General features: G+C 39.8%; 1 protein-coding gene across 1 annotated transcript in view; it reads left to right on the plus strand.

Moving 5' to 3' along the window:
- The first annotated feature begins 222 nt into the window (after positions 1-222).
- Positions 223-22,818, plus strand: part of MTHFD1 (methylenetetrahydrofolate dehydrogenase, cyclohydrolase and formyltetrahydrofolate synthetase 1) — a 67,351-nt gene continuing 44,755 nt past the window's right edge. Inside the window, exons 1-8 of the mRNA XM_083351047.1 lie at positions 223-470; positions 11,650-11,734; positions 13,839-13,898; positions 15,270-15,323; positions 16,656-16,792; positions 17,585-17,685; positions 18,241-18,377; positions 20,123-20,234. Coding sequence (XP_083207173.1) covers positions 430-470; positions 11,650-11,734; positions 13,839-13,898; positions 15,270-15,323; positions 16,656-16,792; positions 17,585-17,685; positions 18,241-18,377; positions 20,123-20,234 — 727 coding nt within the window. The 5' untranslated portion in view covers positions 223-429. The remainder of the gene's footprint in view (positions 471-11,649; positions 11,735-13,838; positions 13,899-15,269; positions 15,324-16,655; positions 16,793-17,584; positions 17,686-18,240; positions 18,378-20,122; positions 20,235-22,818) is intronic.

Here is a 22,818-nt window from a genome sequence, read left to right on the forward strand (position 1 = left end):
TGGGAGTTGAAGTCCACGAGTCATAAAAGAGCCGAGGTTGCCGACCCCTGCACTAGGGGAATGATCGCTCCACCTACTCAGGAGGAGCAGGAGACGACGCGGAACCGTCTGGGGAGGACGACGCCCCTCCTGGATGCCTCACAGCAAAGGGGTGGTCCGGGACCTTCATGCGCGCGCGCCGAAGAAGTTAGTTCCTGCTTAGGCTGGGTCCATCTCCTCCTCTTTCCCCTCCCCCGGCGGAAGGGGGGGGGCGCGGAGGACGTCTCGGGTTGGCTGTCCGAGGGAACTCGCGCCCCGGGAGTGAGTGCAAAGTTTGCAGCCACGTGGGTAGCGCGCGGAAGGAGGAGGGTCCCGGGGGTTTTTGAACTCCTGCCTGACACCATCGGAGCCTCTTTTAGCGCAAGGACTGCAGTTGTCAGGCGAATCGCCATGCCTTCCGCGGAGATCATCAGTGGGAAAACCGTTTCCGCGTAAGTCCCTTCCATCCCCTCGGTGCACAGATTTGGGGTTGAAGATTCACGCTGATATCTGTATCTTTTTTTTTTTTTTTTTTGCAAACAAAGGGGTAGCGGGGGACTTTCCTGATTTGGCAGGGCGGCAACACCGTAGACATGTCATATGGTATACTTGGGTTGTTATCTAGTACCTGTATATAGGTATGATGGAGAAGAATGGGCTTATGAGAACAACGAAATCTAAGAATCCTAAATTTACAGTCCAGTCTAACGCAGTGTGATCTTATTAATCTCTACTTAGAGGTAAATTGAATTAAATGAGCTTCCGTGTAGATGTTTTTCAAAAAAAGGATGTGGGGATCAGCACTAGCTTGGAGTCCCTGCATTAATTCCACTTTATCAGAGACAAGTTGGTTTGTGTTTTGCTCATCCATCAGCTGACCTGTTCACAATTTTATTTTGTGGATGATTGACTCAAAGGGCAGTCATTTGAACAGTTGAAGTTAGTTGGGAAGAACAGTTAGTTGTGAGGAAGCTCAACTAGTGACATTGACTTTTTGTGCATATCATGCCACTGTTTGCTTAATTATGGCCTGCTGAATAACTGTTAGAGTTGTCACAGTGCTCTACACCAGAACCAAACCACATTATGGCTTACAATAATGAGTGAACCCAACCAACATCCCCTATGAGAAAGTGTGGATCAGGATTGGCTTCTCTTCCTACTGAGGCATATACACATGGCACAGGAACATGAAAAGTTGTTTTTCCTACCTTAATCATTTCTAGCCTAGTATTACCTTCTCCACCTTGATAAATTTGATTTGTTCACTCTCGGACTCTAGAATGCCTTAGAGAGCTCTTTTTTCTCACTTGCTCTTTGCAAACAGAATCATGCTGGATCTTTTATGCACAAAATTTGAGAAGGCTGAGTGGTAGAGCAGATACACATGCCCACTTATCTATGAAGTTTGTTAGGGGATGTAGTTATCGCTCATAGTTGGCTGTGTTCTCACCGAACACTGACTAGGCAACCACATTTAAGTGATGTGTGTTTGGAGTTAATGATTCAGTGTATTGTCATTTTATAAAATGTGGGGGGGAAGGGGTGTCATGCATTACTCTAGAACATGGGCTATCAAAATCACAATATGTAGCTTTCGTTATACAAGTGACTTCTCTAAGGATTCCTTCTTTTTTCCCTCTGTAAAAATGCCCTAGAAAGAAGCATAACCGAAGCAGTATTGAAATCACAAGGTGATTTGCTACTCCTTTCTCCCCTGAGGGTAGAACTATACCTCCTACCCACAGCAAAGGAGACAGGATTTCAACAGGCACTTGAATCTTGGTATTTGGGACAACTGCATCCACTTTGTATAAAAGGCACGCCATCTCTAATAAGAAAGGAGTGGGGTGAAAGTGTCATTGGGATTAAAGGAAAAACTGGTAATAAATCATGCGTAGATATGCATATAACTTATTAGAGCTCTAATAAGAAAGCATGTTTTTTATTTGTGTGTGTGTGTGCATTGTGGTCCGTGCCATCTTGGAAAAGTTGTTTCCTCCTATTTGGGAGCTGAGGTGACTTCTTCTAGGGAGGTGGGACCTGTCATCGGCAGTGATTGGTTGTGCAAAAGATTGGTTGTGTAATTTCCATAGAAAATTACAGCACAATATTTTAGTATTAAATTATCCCTAAAACCAGAAAGATTTGCACAGAAGATATGAATTGACAGATGACCTGACAAGTAGTGGAAACAGGCCTGTTTTTTTCCCCTCACCAATCCTGTACCTTTAATGGTTGGGCAGTTAGCCATTGCCTACTCTCTGACTCCAAATTGTGATTCTGCCCCTCCTCTGTTTCTTGGAAGAGAACTTCTAATTATTGTGCAAGTTTGTTCTGTAACACTGCATAGGTTGGGAGGTTGCTTGCATAAGCAGCTTCTGGCAGTTAACCTGTACAGGTTTTGCTATGGTGCTAAACTGCCAGGTTCACAGAATTTTGATGCTTTCCTATTATGTTATAGCATAATTGCAAAAAATATTGTTTGCAGAACAAGACCCTTAAAAAAAAAGACTGAAGCTGCCCAATTTGAATGTCAGGGATATACAGCTTATTTCATCTGGGTGCTACACTTGACCTTGGAATAACAAAATGAATATACCTGGGAGTAGATGTCTCATTGTAGATGGCAATTCTTAGTTGATCCCAAAAATGCTAAACTAAACAAGTTAGTATTTAGGTGGGAGAGCACCAGCATATCCCAGGACTGGAAGTTGGAAAATCATCTGGAAGAAGGTAGTGGCAACCTGCTTTCTTGCCTGGAAACAGGGGCATATGATGGAAATCAGGGTAGAGTATATACTATATCTACGCATGTTGTTTTGTTTTTGTGCCTTCAAGTCGGTATTGATTCCTGTATGACTGCCTGAACAAGTCCATGCAGTGTTCCTGGCAAGATTTTTCAGAAATAGTTTGCCATTGCCTCCTTCCTAGGGCTGAGAGAGGGGACTGGCTCAAGGTCACCCAGCTGGCCTCATGACTAAGGCAGGACTAGTTCGTTCAGGTTCCTACCTAAGTTATTTACTACAGAGACTGGCTCTCAGATATCTATATAAACAAATTGGACTTTTAAGAATCTGTATTCTGTACTCTGTCAAAATGTCTCAATACCACATTTCTAAATAAAGCTATGGATTGTAAAATAATAATAATAATAATAATAATAATAATAATAATAATAATAATAATAATAATAATAATAATAATAATATAAAGTTGGAAGGGACCTTGGAGGTCATCTAGTCCAACCCCCTGCTCAGGCAGGAAACCCTATACCATTTCAGGCAAATGGCTGTCCGGTCTCTTCTTAAAAACTTCCAGTGTTGGAGCATTCACAGCTTCTGGAGGCAGGTTGTTCCACTGGTTAATTGTTCTAACTGTCAGGAAGTTTCTCCTTAGTTCTAGGTTGCTTCTCTCCTTGACTAGTTTCCATCCATTGCTTCTTGTCCTGCTTTCAGGTGCTTTGTAGAATAGTGTAACATTTTCCCCCCAAAAAAGTAAATGGAGGCCTTTCCAGCCCAGATCAATTCCCATAAAGATGGTGCTTAATTTCTAGATGTTATCTAATCATGGTCATTAAGATAGGCCTCCATATGTGCTATCATATTTATGGGTGCCATTTTGAGGAAACACCCACCAACTTTGGACTAAGTTTTAAAACTTTGGGAAGGAGGGACCTATTGAGTATTTTTTCTGAAGCATATCTTTGATTTGCTATCTTTCTTTATTGCTTATTAACTCAGAGTTCTATGATTGATTAACATTTTATATCTTGATCCTGAACCTGACACAAAATGTTTGCTGTCTTTTGAAATCCATTCATTGTTTTAATGCAGAGGTAGGGAATCTTTAGTTCTTTATATGATGTTGAACTCCAGGTTTATTGTCTGTGTTGGCTTGGGCCAAGAGAATTTGGACCAGCAGCATCAGGAAAGCTACAAATTTCAGAACTCTGCTTTTAAAATCATCTGTATAGATGTCTGGTTGACAAAGGTCCCAGTTTTGTTTTGAATAAATCACACTAAGAAACATATCAAGGGAAGTTTCTTTATCACTTCAGGCAGCACATTTTCTGCACACAAACAGAAATAATGATAAGAAAACCGATTCTGCTACTTTGGGGCTTCTTTAGATTTTCACCAGGATTACCGAGTTTTCAGGTGTGGGTGGGTTTCTTACCTTACAGAAGAAGGATAAAAGTGTTGTGATTCAGGGTCAGCCTGTGGGTTCGGCAGTTGGGTCGGACGACTCAGAGGAGGAGGAGGGGGGTGTTGAAGACCTTGCTGAGGGGGTTGAAGATCTTGCTGAGCCAGGCCCCTCCCACTTGGTCACCACGGAGACCCAGCTGTGTGAGCCCGACAGCGTGGATGAAGATGACCCACAGCTGGCCCTGTTCAAGGATGCTCGACGCAGGAGGCAGTCAATTAGGAGTAAACAGAGGAAGGCAATGGGGCTTCTCGGAAGGAGGCAGAGAGAAGCCACGCCCTGAACTCTATATAAGGGGAATGTGTGGGGAGGGCTGGTTTGCTGAAGGCAACCGCTCGGATAGTTCATGTTTCTTAAAGCTCCTGTTTCTTGGTTTGTCTTGTTCCGTTTGTTTTTGTTGCAATAAATTTGGCAGGCGTAATTCCAGCCTCTTGCCTTCTTGAAAAAGGGGTTGTCTCTGCCTTTTGTGCAGGGCCGGTAGCAGGCTGGTACAGAACAAAAGTCTACAATTTTTCACGAGTAGGAAAGATCTATAAAGTTATTTCAGTATAATCTAAAATGGAATCATCTTTACAATGTAAGATCTAGGTTCCAATGTGATGCTCTTCAGTGCATTTATTTGTTTGTTTGTTTACATTTGTTTGTTTTCCATCTTTATTATTTTTACAAATAATTCATGCTCAGTGATCTTTCCTTTTCCCCACCCGGCTCCTTTGTAGATCCATTTGTTCATTCAAAACTGTTTAGAAATGCACTTGCCTTTTCACTGATTTGGGAGTTGTACCTGTACCACAGTTGTTACTGTGTGATATTGTTTCAGACAGATTTCATGAAGGGAGGGATCTAGATATCTCTCTCCTTCCCAAGCTTTTTAGAGGAGGATATCATGAATTTAGAACTCATAAGGATCATGTGCAACTGATTAAACAGCCCTTATGTGTGACGAGGCTATCTATGAAGTTTTAAGGAAAAGTTTCTGTTCTTACACATTCTGTGGAATTTTCCTTTCTAGCTGAATTGGCACATGAAGCAGCTACATGAATCTCTTCTCTTAATGACCTTTGGAATTGAAAGCTGTTGCAAACATTTAATATGGCCCAACAAAAGCTATTGTGGAATAGTGAATCTTGGGTCTTGGGATGAGTGGAGAGCAAATCCTTTCTCAGCCCTACAACTCACTAGGCAATCTACAATAGGGCTTTTCAACCAGTTGTACAAGTACCACCTGTGGTACATTGGCACCTGGCAGGTGGTACGCTACCATCCTAGAAAAGTGGTAGCAGTGGAGGGGAATGAGCTGAACCAGTGACAGCACCGCACAAGCCTGAGCGAGAGATGGCTGGAGCTGCAAGACTGTTAGGGCTCAGCGGAAGCTCCAGGATCAGCGCTTCTTCAGGGCTCTCCAGCTCCAGCTGGAGCTCGGTGCTGATCCTGGTGCTTCTGAGCCCAGAAGAAGCGCCGATCAGCTGGAATGTTGCAGCATCTCCAGGGTCTTGTGATTTACAGTCAGATGCTTGGCAACTGATTCATATTTATGATGGTCACAGTGTCACAGGGTCATGTGAAGTGATCAAAAGCTGCTGCAACCACCCAGCAGAGGGGGGAATAAAAACCAAACACCCACCACCCCACCCCCACTACTAATCCTCAACAGAAATGCTCACAACAGTGAAAACCTTGGACAGGAGGAAGAGCGCCAGGCAGGCAGGCAGGGTGTCTTGCTCGGCTGTGGCTTGGGGTGCACTTTTTTAGTGCCATTGTAACTTCAAACAATCACTAAGCGAACTGTTGTAAGTCGAGGACTACCTGTACATCATTTTTTTCCTTTTTTTTGTCATCAAGTTTTTGACACCTTGCTAGGCAACTGGTGGTACTTGGATGTTGCCACATCCTAAAAGTGGTACAATGGGTGAAAAGGTTGAAAAGTCCTGATCTACAAGCAGCATTGTCTTAAATCTCAGATTGTGCTAAATCATGATTTTTTTAGCCACTGTTTTTTGAATAAGCCACATTTGGCTGCATTCCTGCATACTTTAACATTAAAATGTATCTAAGTTGTTCTTTATTATAGAAAACTAGACAACCCAATGATTGTTGGGTCTTTGTCTTGAGAGATTTTTCCTTACCTAAATAGAGAAACAGAATGACCACGGGTGGGCAAAAAGCAGTGAGAGTGGGAAGGACTTCTGACTTCCTGCCAGCTTTTCCAGTGATGTTGACTGTAGGAAGCTGGCAGAAAGCTCTGGCAATTACAAACATGTGATTGCAGCAATGTAGCAACACTTGAAGCAGCCCCAAATGTGCTGTGGGTCCCAAATTTGGGACACATTTCTGTAAGTTACCCCATTTGAGTTATGCTGATTCAAAAAATGTTGCCCAGTGATACACCATTTTGTCCAATTGCAGATTACAATCCAACAGGACAATAGTAGTAGTAGATAGATTGTAAGACAGTATAGTAACCTAAACCCAGTCCCCACCAGGCTCCTTTCTTTCTTTTTTACATTAAGAAGGGAATATGGAATTATTAGTGCCAGCCAACCTCTATTTTCAAGAACTCTTACAGGCACCATAGGGGTTTTTTGAGATATGAAAATGATAAGTAGATGTAAGCATTGCTTAGTTTGGATGGGAGCCTATCTGCCCAGGAAACAGACAAAGGGAAGCAGAATCAGGAGGGGGATCTGGAGAGTATGGCCCGTAAAGTTGTGATGATTTCTCACTTTTAACTTCTTAGATGCCTCAGGAAAGCCATCTTTTGTACCTGCAAGATCCTCAGCAGTTATTTGGAAGAGGATCAAAAATCTAAAACTGTCCAGCGGTCAGAAAGTTTGGGATTCCCTGTCATTAATCATATTGGCTGTGTTTCTAAGCAATTTGCTAAACTGAAAATAAATTAATCTATTGTGACTTACTGTGATGTGTGAATCCTATCACTGAACTCTTTAATACTCTTGTAAGATGAAAAGACTAATTGCAGTGTAATAATTAAATTATTTAAATTAGGAGTTTAAGATGTAATAAACCCATTGGGCAAAATGGCTTTAACTACATTTATTTCATTCTGAATCTGGGTTTCTTAAACTAAAGTCTACATATTTAAATAATAAAACAGTTATTTTACTTGCCACTTAACAGGAATTCTGTGCAAACATCGCATATCCCTTTCCGTTCATTTGGGAACATAAATTACAGGTGCTAAATTAATTTGCTTGATTTGCAAATTAATTCCATCAGACCCTTTATACCCAGCTTAGGTGCATTTTAAAATCACTTTACGTTTATTAAGCAGAATGCAGTAATAGAAATTTTGCTAGTTAGTACATATGAAAAAAACACATTTGGATGACAAAAAATACTTCATGATCTGCAGTACAGGTAGTCCTCAACTTATGACCAGAAGTTGCTAAGCAAGACATTTGTTAAGTGAGTTTTGCCCCCCTTTATAATCTTTCTTGCCACTGCTGATAAGTGAATCACTGCAGTTGTTAAATTAGTAACATGGTTGTTAAGTGAATCTGGTTTCCCCATTGACTTTGCTTGTCAGAAGGTCACAGAAGATGATCACATGACCCCAGGATGCTGCAACTGTCATAAATATAAACCAGTTGCCAAGCATCCAAATTTTGATCACAAGGTTATAGGGATCCAGCAGTGGTCTTAAGTGTGAAAAATGGTCATAAGTCACTTTTTTCAGTGCCATTGTAACTTTGAACAGTCACTAAATGAAGTGTTGTAAGTCAAGGATTACCGGTGTTAGAAAAAGCTGGGAATTAACTTTCAACAAGCTGAAGTGGATGTAATGGAATTCTCGGAGAGGGATTTGGTGAAATATTAACTGTTAGAAGAGATGTCCATAGCACTCAGCTCTGTTATCCAGTGGAAATTACTAAATCTATTTGATCAGCAAAAGTCGAAACTGGTTTGATGACACATAATCAATAAACTAAATATTGTGAAATTAAAGCTAACAGAGATGTTAACTTCTCACAGGGCTATCTCAAATGTTACCATGAAAAACAAGTATTTGGAACATTAGGAAAAATTTATGGAGATCGTGGATTTTGGTTCACCCAAAATAACCCCTTTGTTTGTTGATATGGCTTTTTTCCCCTCTGACCTCTGTTCCCGATTTAATTTACTTATGTATTTTTTTACCCTGTGACTTAATCTGTAGTTTCATTAATGAAAAGCAAGAGAAAATGCCACAGCATCATTATAGGCATTATGGGAGATTAGAAGGATGACTGGCATTATTTCAAATGCCAATGTCGAAAGAAAATTAAGACAAAGATAGCTAGAAATCAAGTCCTACCAGGGGAGGAAATTAGGTAAACTTAATTTTGAAGAAAAAAATATCACTAAAAGAGTATCATGTGGAAACATCAGTAGATCAAGGAGATCTACTGTGTAAGTTCTGAACTGCCTCAGGAAAGAATGGCCAAAAGTCCATTGACTCCAAAAGATGACAGGAAAAATATTAGGGGTTCAAGCCCAAGCTAGCATACATATTGGACTTAATATTTGTGTTCCAGAACAAGCAGATCTTCGTAAATACGGGTCTACTTTTGTGTCTGCAATTAAGCCACTTCCTTCATTGCTTCAAGTCTCTGAAGTTTTGGATTCAGGATGCAGTTTTATGAATGCAGAGTTGATTTATTTTTGTACCTGTGTAAAATCTGACATAGGCCCTGCATAAGCAGCATCAAATATTTAAAACCTCTTTCTCCAATCCCTGTTAGTAACATTTTATGATGCATAGAAAGTTGCCTTCTCAAATCTTGACAACTATTTAAGCAAATAATAACTGGCTTCATGTGTTGCATTACTTCAAATTGGAGGGTGTGTGTGTGTGTGTGTGTGTGTGTGTGTGTGTGTGTGATATTATAAGATGTTACAGCGCTTGTATTTTACCAAAACATGAGTTATGATTTTCCATCACAAATAAAGTCAGTCAGTTACCTGCCTTGGTGGAGCAGTGGGCTAATGCCTCCTTAAGTAACACCAGCTGCCTGCAATTAGTGCAGGTTCGCATCCCACCAGGCTCAAGGTTGACTCAGCCTTCCATCCTTCCGAGGTAGGTAAAATGAGGACCCAGATTGTTGGGGGCAATTAAGCTGACTTTGTAATAATGCCGTTTGGGGTGTGTGTGAAAGCCCTAATAAGCAGGCATATACATAGAATGAAGGCTACTGCTAAGCTTGTAAGCCGCCCTGAGTCTTCGGAGAAGGGCAGGATATAAATGGAATTTAAAAAAAAATTCTAGCTCAGGAATAAATGATTAAGCAGAACCTGGCTTAATGCAACATCTGTAGCAGAGAATTATTAAGTTCTACTGGTCTTTCAAACAACGTTAAGAAAAATGTTATTTGCAGTTGCGCTCTGGGTTCACCAGATGGCACTGAAAAGTGATGATTGTTAATTTTATTAGAGGAGAGTGTATGGTAGTAAATGATGTACAGTAGCAACTGGTCAGTTTCACTTTCTTCTTCATTTAATGAGGACCCAGATTGTTGGGGGCAATTAAGCTGACTTTGTAATAATGCCGCTTGGGGGCGGGTGTGTGAAAGCCCTAATAAGCAGGCATATACATAGAATGAAGGCTACTGCTAAGCTTGTAAGCCGCCCTGAGTCTTCGGAGAAGGGCGGGATATAAATGGAATTTAAAAAATAAAAAATAAACCAGACCTGGGCATTTTACAGTCCCTGGGCCCAATCCAGCCCTTTTCCTATCCCTGTCCAGCCTGTGGGAGGGCAATCAGAAATTAGAAATCAAATGTAAATAAGACATAATATGTATTCTTACCAGTAGCAGTTAATCAAAACCATATAATTTACTACTTTTTATAAAGCAATAAAATTAATATTGAGCAGAATTAAGTTCAGCCAATTGGTTTGGCCCTCCACCATCCCAGTTTCTCATGTGCCTCCTTGGGCAAATCAATTGTCACCCCTGCTCTAAACTAAATATTTTCCACCTAATTATTAAACATAAGAAATACTGTTGCGTAATATTTTTTGTACAAGAAAAATATTGATGGCTGGAGTTTGAAGCCAGGCCTGTAAGACATAGACTCAAATTGCAGTTATTGTTAAAACTCCTTTGGGTCTGTCACCTTCCTCATAGGATATTATGTAACTTTGTAAAATCAACAGACATATATTGTAAATAATAAATAGCAACAGTAACATTTTGTTGATGTTTCTTTTCAAACTGTCTCAGATCCAGGTCATACAATGGTCCTGTGGGATCCTTTGTGCTCTCTGATCTTGGTTGTTGTTTTTTTGCAGAGGTTTCATTATCCAAACTATCATCAAACATCATCAGTGTAGTAAGGAGTAGCTTTTGCTCTCAGTTTATACTCTAGTAGTGGCTTGCCCTGTCAGTGTTGGTGGGGGTGGTTCTTTGTTTGGGCTGTTTGACAGTTCCTTTATTGGGGGGTATTGTTAATCTTGGAGTTAATCTATGGCAGGGGTGTCAAACTCAATTTCATTGAGGGCCACATCAGCATTGTGGTTGCCCTCGGGGGGGGGGTGGCCAGGGTAGGTGCAGCCTACTGGGTGGGCATGGCTGGAGTGCGTATGGCCTACTGGGTGGGCATAGCCAGCTCTGATTCATTGGCATCAAGGGTGCCTATGGGGGCCTGGGCAGGAGTGGGACAAATCTGGGGGTCTCTGGCAGAAGGAGGGTCTCTGGGCCAGGGCCAAGGCAGCGGGGGCCGTTCCCTCACTGTTTCCAGGATGGCTTTGTGGGCTACATGAAACCACTTCGCAGGCTGGATCCGGCCCCCAGGCCTTGTGTTTGACATGTCTGATCTATGGCCATCTGGGTGCTGATTGCTGGTGAGGAAGTCTTTTTGTTCTCTTTTTGGCTTAACTGTCTCTTTTGCATGGTTAAATACATACAAACCCCACTGCTTATTAGCACTGATGATGTCACCTATTTTAGGTAATGAAACCTCTGCAAGAAAATAGCCAAGCTCGCAGAGCACGAAGGACCTCTCATTTCAACCCTGAGCTACAAATATTCTCCTTTATTGATAAATATGTCAGCTGGCCAGTAAACACATCAGTTTTTAAAACTGCCTTTAATAATTGTTCCTCGTTAGACTTCACCTCATTTTAGGCAACTGCATCCCTTCACAATTGCACTGTTGACTTGCACCATTGATGAGTGATACTTTGTGACATTTTATGAGCAAAGAAATGAAAGTTGTCCAATCATTTTTACTTCGGCAGTTGATGCATTTCTTCCCCTTTCTTCATTCTGGTCAACAGCGCAGTCTTATATTTGTGGAACTGGGAACTAAAAATGGGAAAACTAAATGGTGCAAATTTAAATCTTGGGCTTGTCTTTGGAACTAGATCCCACTTCCAATTTTTTAATCTAATGTTTGCTTTCTCTTTCCCACCTCTTCTTTCTAGCCAAGTAAGGGAGCGGCTGAAGAACCAAGTTACAGAAATGAAAGCAAAAGCTCCTGGTTTCAGGCCAGGCCTTGCTATTCTGCAGGTAAGGGCTCTCTCTATATATATATATAGTCAAGCCAAGCATATACAGGTAGTCTTTGACTTATGGGCACAGTTGGGAGTGGAACTTCTCCCCCTAAGTGAGGTGGTTAAGTGAGTCACACTCAGTATTACAATCTTTATGTTGGAGTTGTTAAACAAATTACCAGGGTCATTAAGCAACCCATATGGTTGTTAGGTGAGTCTGGTTTCTCCCGTTGACTTTGTTTGCCAAAACCCGACTAGGAAAGTCACAAATGGGAATCAAGTGAACCCGGGATACTGCAACCATCATAAATACAAGCGCCTGAATTTTGATCATGTGACTGGAGGCGATGCAACAGTCATAACTGTGAGGACCAGACACTTTTCTCCATTGTAACTTGGTCACTAAATGAATAGTTTTAAGTCAAGGACTATCTGTAGTAGTTTTGGTGCACTGTTGTTTTATAGCACCTTAGAGCTATTCCATAGCCTTTTCAATCAATAACAACTCAAATGAATCTTTCTTTGTACAATGAAGGGTCTATATAACAGCAAATTGTTGACAACACAATTTAATATGTCTGTGAATTATGAAAACTTTATAGGGAATGGCAACTGCATCCAGAGAGAGAATTTTTCTGGAAGTGTGCAAACTCTGAATTCAAAGGAGAAAAGGGAACTTCAGAGCATGCAGGGATGCTCATGTAGTATCTGTCAGCAAGTCCTTAAAACTGCTGGGATTACACTGTAGCCAGAAAAACAGCTACATTGCTCCAAAAAAAGATGCATCTACTTTAAAGGTTTGCCAAGAGATGCTACATGAATGCTTCTGCATGCTCCAAAGTGCCTTTCCCCCCTTTGAATTCAATGTTCTGCACAACCTTAGTGCCATATCTTATAATTTTAGATGCAAGTTAAAACAGGAGAAAGTATCCAAGAAACCTTTCATGATACCAAACATTTTATTTCTTTTATCTTCTATTTATGCTACTTGCATGTGTCTGTAAAGTCACAGTGAGCTCAGTTTGAGGAAGACATTGTCTTGTACATTACTAACACCCTTGTAAAATGGCTTTTTAGCTTAAAAAATATGAATATATTCATATTTAGAGTGAAGGTTTTAAAGTCTGCCATATTCCAGTTAAGTACACTAAAGAATTCCCCTGTAAGAAAGAACAAAGTTTGTATCTTCTAAGGCAGATACAAGATCCCAGTTGAGCTAGTGCAGCAGTGAAAATATAATTGGTACAATGTGGCTTTGCTCAAAAAGACCATTAAATCCAATTGAGAGAAAACTTTAGGCATAGGTGTCGTGGTTGAGGTGCTGGCCTAGAAATCAAGAGATTGTGAGTTCTAGACCCACCTTACGCATGAAGACAACTGGGCCAGTCACTCTCTCTCACACACACACACTCTCAGCCCAACCCACCTCACATGCTTGTTTTGTGGGAAAAGTAGGAAGAAGGAGTATTAGCTATGCTCACTGCCTAGTTATTTATAAAGGATTAAAGGTGGAATAAAAATTTAATAAACAGATAACCCAGAAATTTGCTTATGTGGAAACGTTATCATTATTATGAGATTAATGACACATGTTACTCTTTACATTGTACTGTATGCAAAATTGTTTTCCAGCTATCATTAAAGTAACAGATTAAGATGAAAAGGGACTTTGGAGCAATATAACATATTATTAGTATCGTTTTGTTCTGTTTTGGCAAAAAACAATTTCTTGGAAGAGTAAACAATAATCTAGGATAAAGAAATATATCCTAGAATTGTGCAAAATGTTCTGAAGTCATCATTAGAACCCTTCAACTTTGAAACACTTTCTATACATTTAATCTTCGGTAGAATGGATGAAAGGATGAAAGGCTTATAACAGTGGTCCTCAACCTTTGAGGCTTGGCGGTCCAGTGGGGGGGCAGAGGGGAACCGGCTCGCGCAAGTCAAGCTGCACATGTGTGTACCAGCCCGCTGCTCACGCAAGTTGAGCTGCATGCATGCACCAGCAAGTTGGTCATGCGGCCCAGTTCTGAACAAGCCACGACCCAGTAGTGAGCCGAGGCCCAGGGGTAGGGGATCCCTGGCTTATAAAATAATTTGATTTATTTCCCCCAAAGGTTGGTGACCGGGATGATTCAAATCTCTACATTAGCATGAAGCTGAAGGCTGCCGCTGAGGTAATTCTGCTTTTCACAGCATTAGATTAAATGAAACATTTTGTTCCTATTTGTGAATTTGGCTTCAAGTAGAGAAATTGAGATATATAGTTTCCAACTGTAATCTGTAATTGTAACCATAACTTTTCTTATTAGGATTAATGGATAGTCAATTACAAAAGAGCAGTGGAAGATTATGTTTATATATAATTGCTGCTATATGTGCAAAAATGGAAAGATTATGAAATACCCACAGTGGAGGGATGGTTGGCGAAGATGACAGAACTAGCAAAAATGGCAACATTAACTTGTTTGATTAGAGAAAGATCAACAACTACATTTATTAGTGACTGCAAACCTCTTTTAGATTTTTTGCTGAAAAGAGAAAAACTATGGGTTTGAAGATTAGAAAGGGAAGTTTATGGAAAGAAGGAAATTGTATGTAAATTTAGATAGGTGGTAAAATATAAATTATAACCACTATTAAGGAAATTGGAAGCCATTTCTTTATAAACTCTCCTTTGTTTTTCTATTTTCTCATTATTCACTATTTTTCTTTATTCTCATTATTTTCTTTTATGGCTTTTGCTTTATTAAAAATTTTAGATGGATGGACGGATAGATGATAGATGATAGACAGATGATAGACAGACAGGCAGTCTGTAACCCAGGAAATAATGTTGGGGTGCTCCTTCCATTTGAAAAGCAACATGTGGAAACTGTGTAGTAGTAGAAAGTCTGCAGAGCAGGGGTCTTCAAACTTGGCCTTTTTATGATTTGTGGACTTCCAACTCCTAGAATTCCTCAGCCAGCATGCCTGGGTGAGGAATTCTGGGAGTTGAAGTCCACAAGTCATAAAAGGGCCAAGTTTGAAGAACCATGCTGTGCAGGTTCTTCCCTTCTCCTGGTGGAAAGACTTGGTGACAATGGTCTTCAGCTGTACAAAGTTAGGATAAGTAGCCTGTTGTGGAGAACTGTTGTGGTAGCTAAGGATAATTTGCAAATTTGCACAAGGGCAATTGCTAATTGCTCTAAAGCTACTGTAAAGGAGTATACACACATATATACAAGTATGTACATAATTTGTTTTTATTTCTGATTCAAGGCCAGAATTGAACGCATGATTATTTTTTATTTTCCCACACTGTACTACAATGACAGATGATGAAACTGTGCTTTGCAGTGTGACAAGAAAGTTGCCTGGTTGCTAGACAACCGAGGAATACATTTTCCTGCCTTTGCCCAATGAACATTTTAACCTCCTACTATGTACCTTTTTTGAACTCTGCATGAGGAACATTATAAAGCTTGCAAAATGAGACTCTTTAACCTTCATCTGATCATGTCTCAGTTCATAAACTCTGTCATTTATTTGGCATTTTGTTTTCTCAGATCGGGATCAATGCCAATCACATCAAGCTGCCAAACACTGCTACAGAAGCTGAGGTAATCCAGTTCATTTTAAGACAGGAGTCTTCAAACTTGGCCCTTTTATGACTTGTGGACTTCAATTCCCAGAGTCCTTCAGCCAGGCACACTGGGTGAGGAATTCTGGGAGTTGAAGTCCACAAGTCATAAAAGGGCCAAGTTTGAAGACCTCTGTTTTAAGACATGTATGCATCAGCTGTATGCTATCACATCAGCCTCACCTGGTAATGTGTCTTCTGTTGCCCCTTGGAAATCTGTATTGTTGAAACAATCTGAACTATTTGTTGAAATGATTGTTTTCTTTCTAACATTAGCTACCTTCAGTGTCTAAATTTAACATTTTTATTTGGGAACTTCTTAAAAAAATTACTAGGCAGAAACCATGGCTAAAAATAGCTTGTCATGTCAAATCATTGTTCCTACTTATGTACTCGTGAATAAACCATGGTTGGTTATGTGGACACATTGAACTCGGTCATAAACCTTGTGTACACTGCTTCATTTTGAAATGATTCAGTTAATTAAAAATAATAAATGAAAAGTATACAATACCAACCCCAAGAACCTCTAATAATAATCAACTAATGATGATTCCAGAACCATCATTAGGTGGATGGTTACAAGCCTGGATATTGTTCAGAAGTATGCTCACTTTTTTAGGGAAAAGGAAAAAAAACCCCAAAGATAAGCTAAAATGATAGAGTACTTAATAGCCCAGAGCCAGTGGCAAGGAATAACTTATTTATAATCTCATACAGTAAATGGTCCTGTTCTCCATAACAACCATATTTCAAGACATTCCAAATGTGAACCAGGAAGATTGTGATCAGTACCATGAACTGTGAAATGTTTACAAACCATAGCTGGATTGACATAACCTACTAGGTTGCTGTTTGACTTTGGTTTAGTGCAGGCACATCCAACCCATGGCTCACAGCCTGTATGCAATCCTGGACAGGTAGTATGCTCACCCCACAAATCATAAATGTTTAATATTGTGTGATTTATATACATTAAATATATTATGTATTTTATAAGAGGCCCAAGACAATTCCTCTTCATCTAATGCAGCCCAGGTAAGCAAAACGTTTGGACACTTGTGGTTTAGCAGGTTATATGAATAGTCCTAACACTTCATTTGGATCCATTCATAATTATGAGGTAATTTTGAGAATAATTCTGGTTTGTTGGGGCTGAGAACTGTTCCTGTGCCCCCAACACTATCACTCATACTTGATGCCTCTTGCTAGCAAGAGTGGCTGAAAAAAATCAGGAAGTCTTCTGTGGTTTGTTTAGCATTACCTCTCAACTGGCTTCTCCCTTCTGTTCACCATTCCTATAAACATGCAGGTGCTCAAATGCATTAACAATTTGAATGAAGACCCTGCCATCCACGGGTTTATAGTGCAATTGCCTCTGGATTCAAACAAGCCCATCAACACAGAGAAAATAACCAATGCTGTGGCACCTGAGAAAGATGTCGATGGGTATGATATGCATGTTAATTTACTTGGGGATAACATTCTCTTGTTGGGAGTTATAGTCCCAAAACATCTGGAGGGCCAGTTGGGGAAGGACTACACTAAAGCAGTGTTTTTCAAACTTGGCAGCTTTAAAATTTGTGGATTTGAACATCAAATGCCAGCTAGGAAATTCTGGGAGTTGAAGTCCACACATCTTAAAGTTGTCGAGTCTGGAAAACGTTATATTAAAGAAAACCAAATTAATTTTCTGGCTGCTGTTAAAAGTGTCCAGTCGCTAATATATATGTTAGGTTTCCACTTTGCTTTTATTCTCACAGGAAGAAAACTTTAATAGTATAAGTAAACATTCGGGCAGAAGATCGTCAGAAGTTTAGCTTTAATAACTTCTGTTTGCCGTTGCTTTCTTCCTTCAGCTGAGAGAGAATGATTGGCCCAATATTACATAGCTGGCTTTGTGCCTAAGGTGGGACTAGTAATCTTTGTCTCCTAGTTTTTAGCCTACAGCAAACTAACCGTTATTAAATTGTAAGGAAGATAATTTAAAAATTCACCATATTTTGTTATGAACATATGTTTCCACAAGAGCACAAAAAAGTGCATTAAAGTAAGTTAGACCATCAGTCTTTCTAATTCAGTGATAACACTATTTAATACGCCACAAGGTTTCTTGTAATTTCGCCCCTACAAAAATTTAGAGGGGAAGAAAAAAAAATTCAGAGCCATCTACAAAGGTTTAGATGGGAAGATAAAATTTCAGGGACTGCTAATTCAGCTGTTTTGCTTTTTACTTTTTAGCTTGAGCAGTATTAATGCAGGGAAGCTGTCACGTGGTGACCTCAGCAACTGCTTCATTCCTTGCACACCCAAAGGATGCATGGAACTTATCAGGCAAACAGGTGAGCAATAAAAGGATGGGTCTTGCTTCACAAGAGCCAGGGATACACTTTAGGTACTATGAGTGATTATGGGGAAGCTGGAAAAGGAATGAAAGAAAAAAACAGACATAAACATTTGAGTGGGCAAGTCAGTTGATGCCTTATCATAAGTGGCAACTTAGCCCAAGTGAAGAGAATTATTCCCTCTTTGAGAGGGATAGGCAGTTCAGAAATGTGAAAATTAAATAAAATGTTGGAAGAAATATGTGAAAACATTAAAAGACACACTGCCTTAATTAATTCCTATAAATAGGGCTAGAAAACCTCTATTGCAATTTTCAAGATTCTGTATTTATCCCCAGACTAGCATCAAAGAGACCTTACTGAAATCTCTGTAGTTCTTGTTTTTTTGATCTTGCCCAACTGCATGGAGCTGAACAGATATATGCCTCAATAAAAGCATAATTTGGGGGCTTTGGGGGGGGGGGCTTTTTGTAAGCCAGAGATGGACCATAGACTGAACAGAGCAGCACAGCTTTTGCAATGTGAATGTGAATTCTGGATTCTGCATTTCAGGTGTTCAAGTAGCAGGCAAAAAAGCAGTAGTGATTGGGCGCAGTAAGATCGTTGGGGCTCCTATGCATGACCTGCTGCTTTGGAACCATGCAACTGTGACCACTTGCCATTCCAAGACTGCATCGCTGGCCGACGAAGTAAGGCAGGGAAACTGCGGCTATAAGGATTGTGGGTTTAGCCTATGCAAAGAGTGTTTTTGCCGGGGAATGCACTGATCTTCTCTCCTCAACAGGTTCCTTTTTCCAGATGGTTATAGTTCAGCAAATGCACATAATAGGATAAGTCAGGGCTTTTCAACCAGTGGTATGGGTACCTGGCAGGTGGTACGCAACCATCCTAGAAAAGTGGTAGCAGGGGAGGGGAATGAGCTGAACCGTTGGCAACACCGCACAAACCTGAGCAAGAGATGGCTGGAGCTGCAGGGCTGTCAGGGCTCAGTGGAAGTGCCAGGATCAGCGCCAGGCTCCAGCTGGAGCTCGGCGCTGATCCTGGTGCTTCTGCTGAGCCCAGAAGAAGCACCAATCAGCTGGAATGTTGCAGCCTCTCCAGGGTCTTGTGATTTACATTCAGATGCTTGGCAACTGATTCATATTTATGATGGTCACAGTGTCCCAGGATCATGTGAAGTGACCAAAACCTGCTGCAACCACCCAGCATCACTTTGTTGCTTTTTTTTGGGGGGTCATCAAGTTTTTGACACCTTCCTAGACGACTAGTGGTACTCAGATGTTGCCATATCCTAAAAGTGGTACAATGGGTGAAAAGGTTGAAAAGGCCTGGGATAGGTGATCATAGGAAGTAGATTTAATTCCGCAGTAAAGTATATGTCTGAATATAAAAAATCCCAGGAAAATCTGTAAATTCCTCCTGGAAAGGAAAGAATACTGGGAAGTAGCAGACTTCACTTTGCAATATTGGATTGCTTCTTTAAGGCCATGTTCAAGAAGGTACTTGACCCAAACTAGTACTTTATATTTGGATAGTGACTTTGTGGCTCAACATAGAAACAGGAAGAGTCTGCGAAAAACAAATATAACCATGTTTGTTGGTCTTTGCAGATTCACAAGAAGCCAGTTTTATATGAACAATTGTTAAGCTCTCTAGTCAAAGAACTACAGAAATTGTGTGTGTGTGTGTGTGTGGGAAACCATGTATAGTCATAGAATGTGTCATATGTCTAAGTATCTGCTAATGGTTTAATTTAGAATGGTACCATCTCATAACTGGATATGAGGAGTTGCAAAATAAACCTTCTGTCATGGTTCCTTGCTCATGGAAAGTTAGCCTGTCAAAAACAATATTCAAGGGTTTTCCCTGGTATGCTATAATTTTTTAGACAGGAAGGAAATGCACTTCATTGATTTACATATGTGTTCTAAAAAGATGAACTCTTGCTGATAGGCGGAATATCTGATAATTGCAAAATGTTGAGGAAATTATTTCTGCATTGACGTTTATTTCTTAGAAAGGGGCCACAATGCTGCTCAGTACAAATATATATATATATGTATATATATGTGTGTATATATATATATATATATATATATATATGTGTGTGTGTGTGTGTGTGTGTGTGTGTGTGTGTGTGTGTGTATGTGTGTATATATATATATATATATATATATATATATATATATATATATATATGTGTGTGTATATATATATATATATATATATATATATATATATATATATACACATACATATATATATATATATATATATATATATATATATATATATATATATATATATATATATATATATATATATATGTATGTATCCCTTTAAAGAGGGGGAGGCACAGCAGGAAAGAAAGAAAAACCAAATTTAATGACCAAGTTTCTTTATGGAACTAGGTTAATACAAATTGTGCTTGCAGGTCAGTAAAGCAGATATCTTGGTGGTTGCAGCTGGCAAAGCTGAGATGGTAAAAGGTGAATGGATAAAACCAGGTTCAGTAGTGATCGACTGTGGAATCAATCACATTCCAGGTAATGTTGAAAAATGACTTCGAAAAACTGTTAATAAACATATGTTAATTAGCCTAGAAGTGTATGTGAAAATAGGTGGAAGAAAAATTCATTAGTGGGTTCAGTCAGCCAATTAAAGATCTTAATTTGGAAGTAGATCCCACTGCCCTAAGTCTTTTGGAGGTATGGAGAGATTAGGGATTAGAAAATGAAGAGGAAATAAAATTATGCTATAGGAAATTGGAGACAGTGATGTTTAATATATAGCCATTTAATCTCTTACAGGTGGAGATTGCTATATTGGCAATTCGTCCTGATAATTTCCCTGCAGTGTTCAATTTGTTGTTTCCCAGTAAAATATAGAAATACTAGGTCAGGCATAGCAATGTTGTGCCTTCCAGATTTTGGAAGTATTCTGAACTCCAGATGGATCAGCTTTTATGTAAGAAGTAATCAGAAATATCCAGAAGATACCAGGTTGCCAGACCCTCTATCTCTGTGGCTACATAAAGCAGTTTACATACATAATATAATCCCTAAAGGAATTCCAACATCAGTGTAATAGCAACAATACAAGCAACATAAGCAGCTTCATGACACCCTGCTTCTAAATAACAGTCAGGGCTTTTTTTCTCATAGAACGCTCAGAACGGAGTTTCGGCACCTTTTTTGGATAGAACCTTGTAGGGTAGGCAAGGCGGCTTGTATGACATGTCTGAGTTCCGGCACCTTTTTCTTTTACAAAAAAAGCACTGATAACAGTTATTTATAAAGATAAAAACTGCAGCACAGCTCTTCCAGAAGAGAACCTGTTGGTCTATCTGTCTGTCCATCTGTCTTCAGATAGCTCAAAGTGTGTGTGTGTAGATGGAGATAGACAGACAGACATGGAGGAAACTGAGGGAAGGGCAATGCTAGGAATGAATGTATATGTTAATCTTTTCTGTATCATCACATAATGGAATCCAAGGAAGAACAAACAGCCTCTTGTATTGTTTATATTTATGTGTGATTTTTACACCCTGCCCTTTCTCCAAGGAACTCTGCAACTCTATTTACAAATGGTTTGTTGAAAAATTCAGATTTGACTAAGTTTAGACCAGACATGTCAAACTCGCGACATCACGTGACATTGCGCAACGTATCAGAGCTTTTTCTCCATTGCCAGCCATGGGGTGGGTGCAGTTTTGGGATGATGCGTCTAGCCCGTGGGCCAGCAGTTTGACACCCCTGGTTTAGACAATGCACTAAACAAGCCATATATCATGGTCCACAGTAGTAAGCCTAAACCAAACAAACCATAAATAACTTTTAGCCTAGGACTTGTTCAGTTGGATAGACAGCCTCGCTAGGATTTTGGATGAAACCATTACTTCCTTACTGAGAAATTAATTAACAAACCAGAGATTGGTTGCATAAGTTTCCTCTTTAGTAAAGTGGGGCTTCTCTACCCATCTGCTCTCCAGAAACTAAGAGGGTTAGTCACACCTGTCAAACAGTTGCTATCCTCCTACTTGCTGCACTTCTAGAAAGGTTGATTTTATAAGTGATCTATCATTAATTGCACTTAACTAATCAAAGGGTTAAATAAAGATGCTCATTTTCTTCATGTTTCTTGGCAATTGTGGCTCACTTCTTCATCTGCTTTTGAAGATTAATAAAAAGCACATAAGGTACAACACTAGGTAGCTGAGTCATTTCTCAAGAACACCCCAGTTGGCTCATTCCCACATGGAAGGGGGGAGAGAGAGATGTTGAATTTGAGCTTGCCGTAAGCTAAGGCTCATGGGCCACACTTGTATCTCTGTGGTGATACACAGCCTGATAATAAACATCTGTAAAAAGAAAATGCTCCGGGAACATCAGGAACTCAGCAAGCCCAAAATGTTTTACCCATTTTGGAGGAGGAGGATGTGAGTTTTAGTCAGTCTTTTTCAAATTTGGCAGCTTTAAGATGTGTAGACTTTTTTTTCTTTAAAAATGTGCACATTGGTCCCTCAGACCATCTTCAAGCCCCAGAATGAATAAAGATGTAGTCTCTCTTCAGTCCCTGGGGCACGAAGCATTTGCCTGAGGTCTACTTCAGATTTCCTAAGGACAGTTGCTGTATCTTTCAGCTCTCAATGTTCTGACAATAACTTGATGCCAAAGGAAAGTGTTTTGATGGGAGTGATGCTGACAGGCAGAATGGCCTGTCATTAGGGTATTATTCTTAAATATGTGGCAAGCAGCTAGCTACCTGGTTGTGAGAAAATTGAAACTCCCATTAAATCCTGTCATTAGTTTGATAACTGCTGCTATGGAGACCCAGGCTACTTTTGTGAAGCTTCAAGGGGGAGCTATAATTATGTACAGCCTATTGTTTGATATGGATAGCCATATAAGAGAACCCCATAACAGGATTAAAACCATAATTAAAAACAGTAGAAAAAGTGCTTTGGGATAAAGTCATTTACATAGATCTGGAATGAAATTATGATAATATTAAAATCTATTTATCCAACAGTCAGTATGCATTTGTGTCTTTTTTTAAAGAGTATCGTGCTTTAGTTTTCTGCTAACTAGTTTCTAAAAAAGAAGAATGCTGCCTCCAACATTTTAATTT

The sequence above is a fragment of the Vipera ursinii genome, assembly GCF_947247035.1.
Source record: "Vipera ursinii genome assembly, chromosome: 1".
NCBI classification, from domain to species: Eukaryota; Metazoa; Chordata; class Lepidosauria; order Squamata; family Viperidae; genus Vipera; species Vipera ursinii.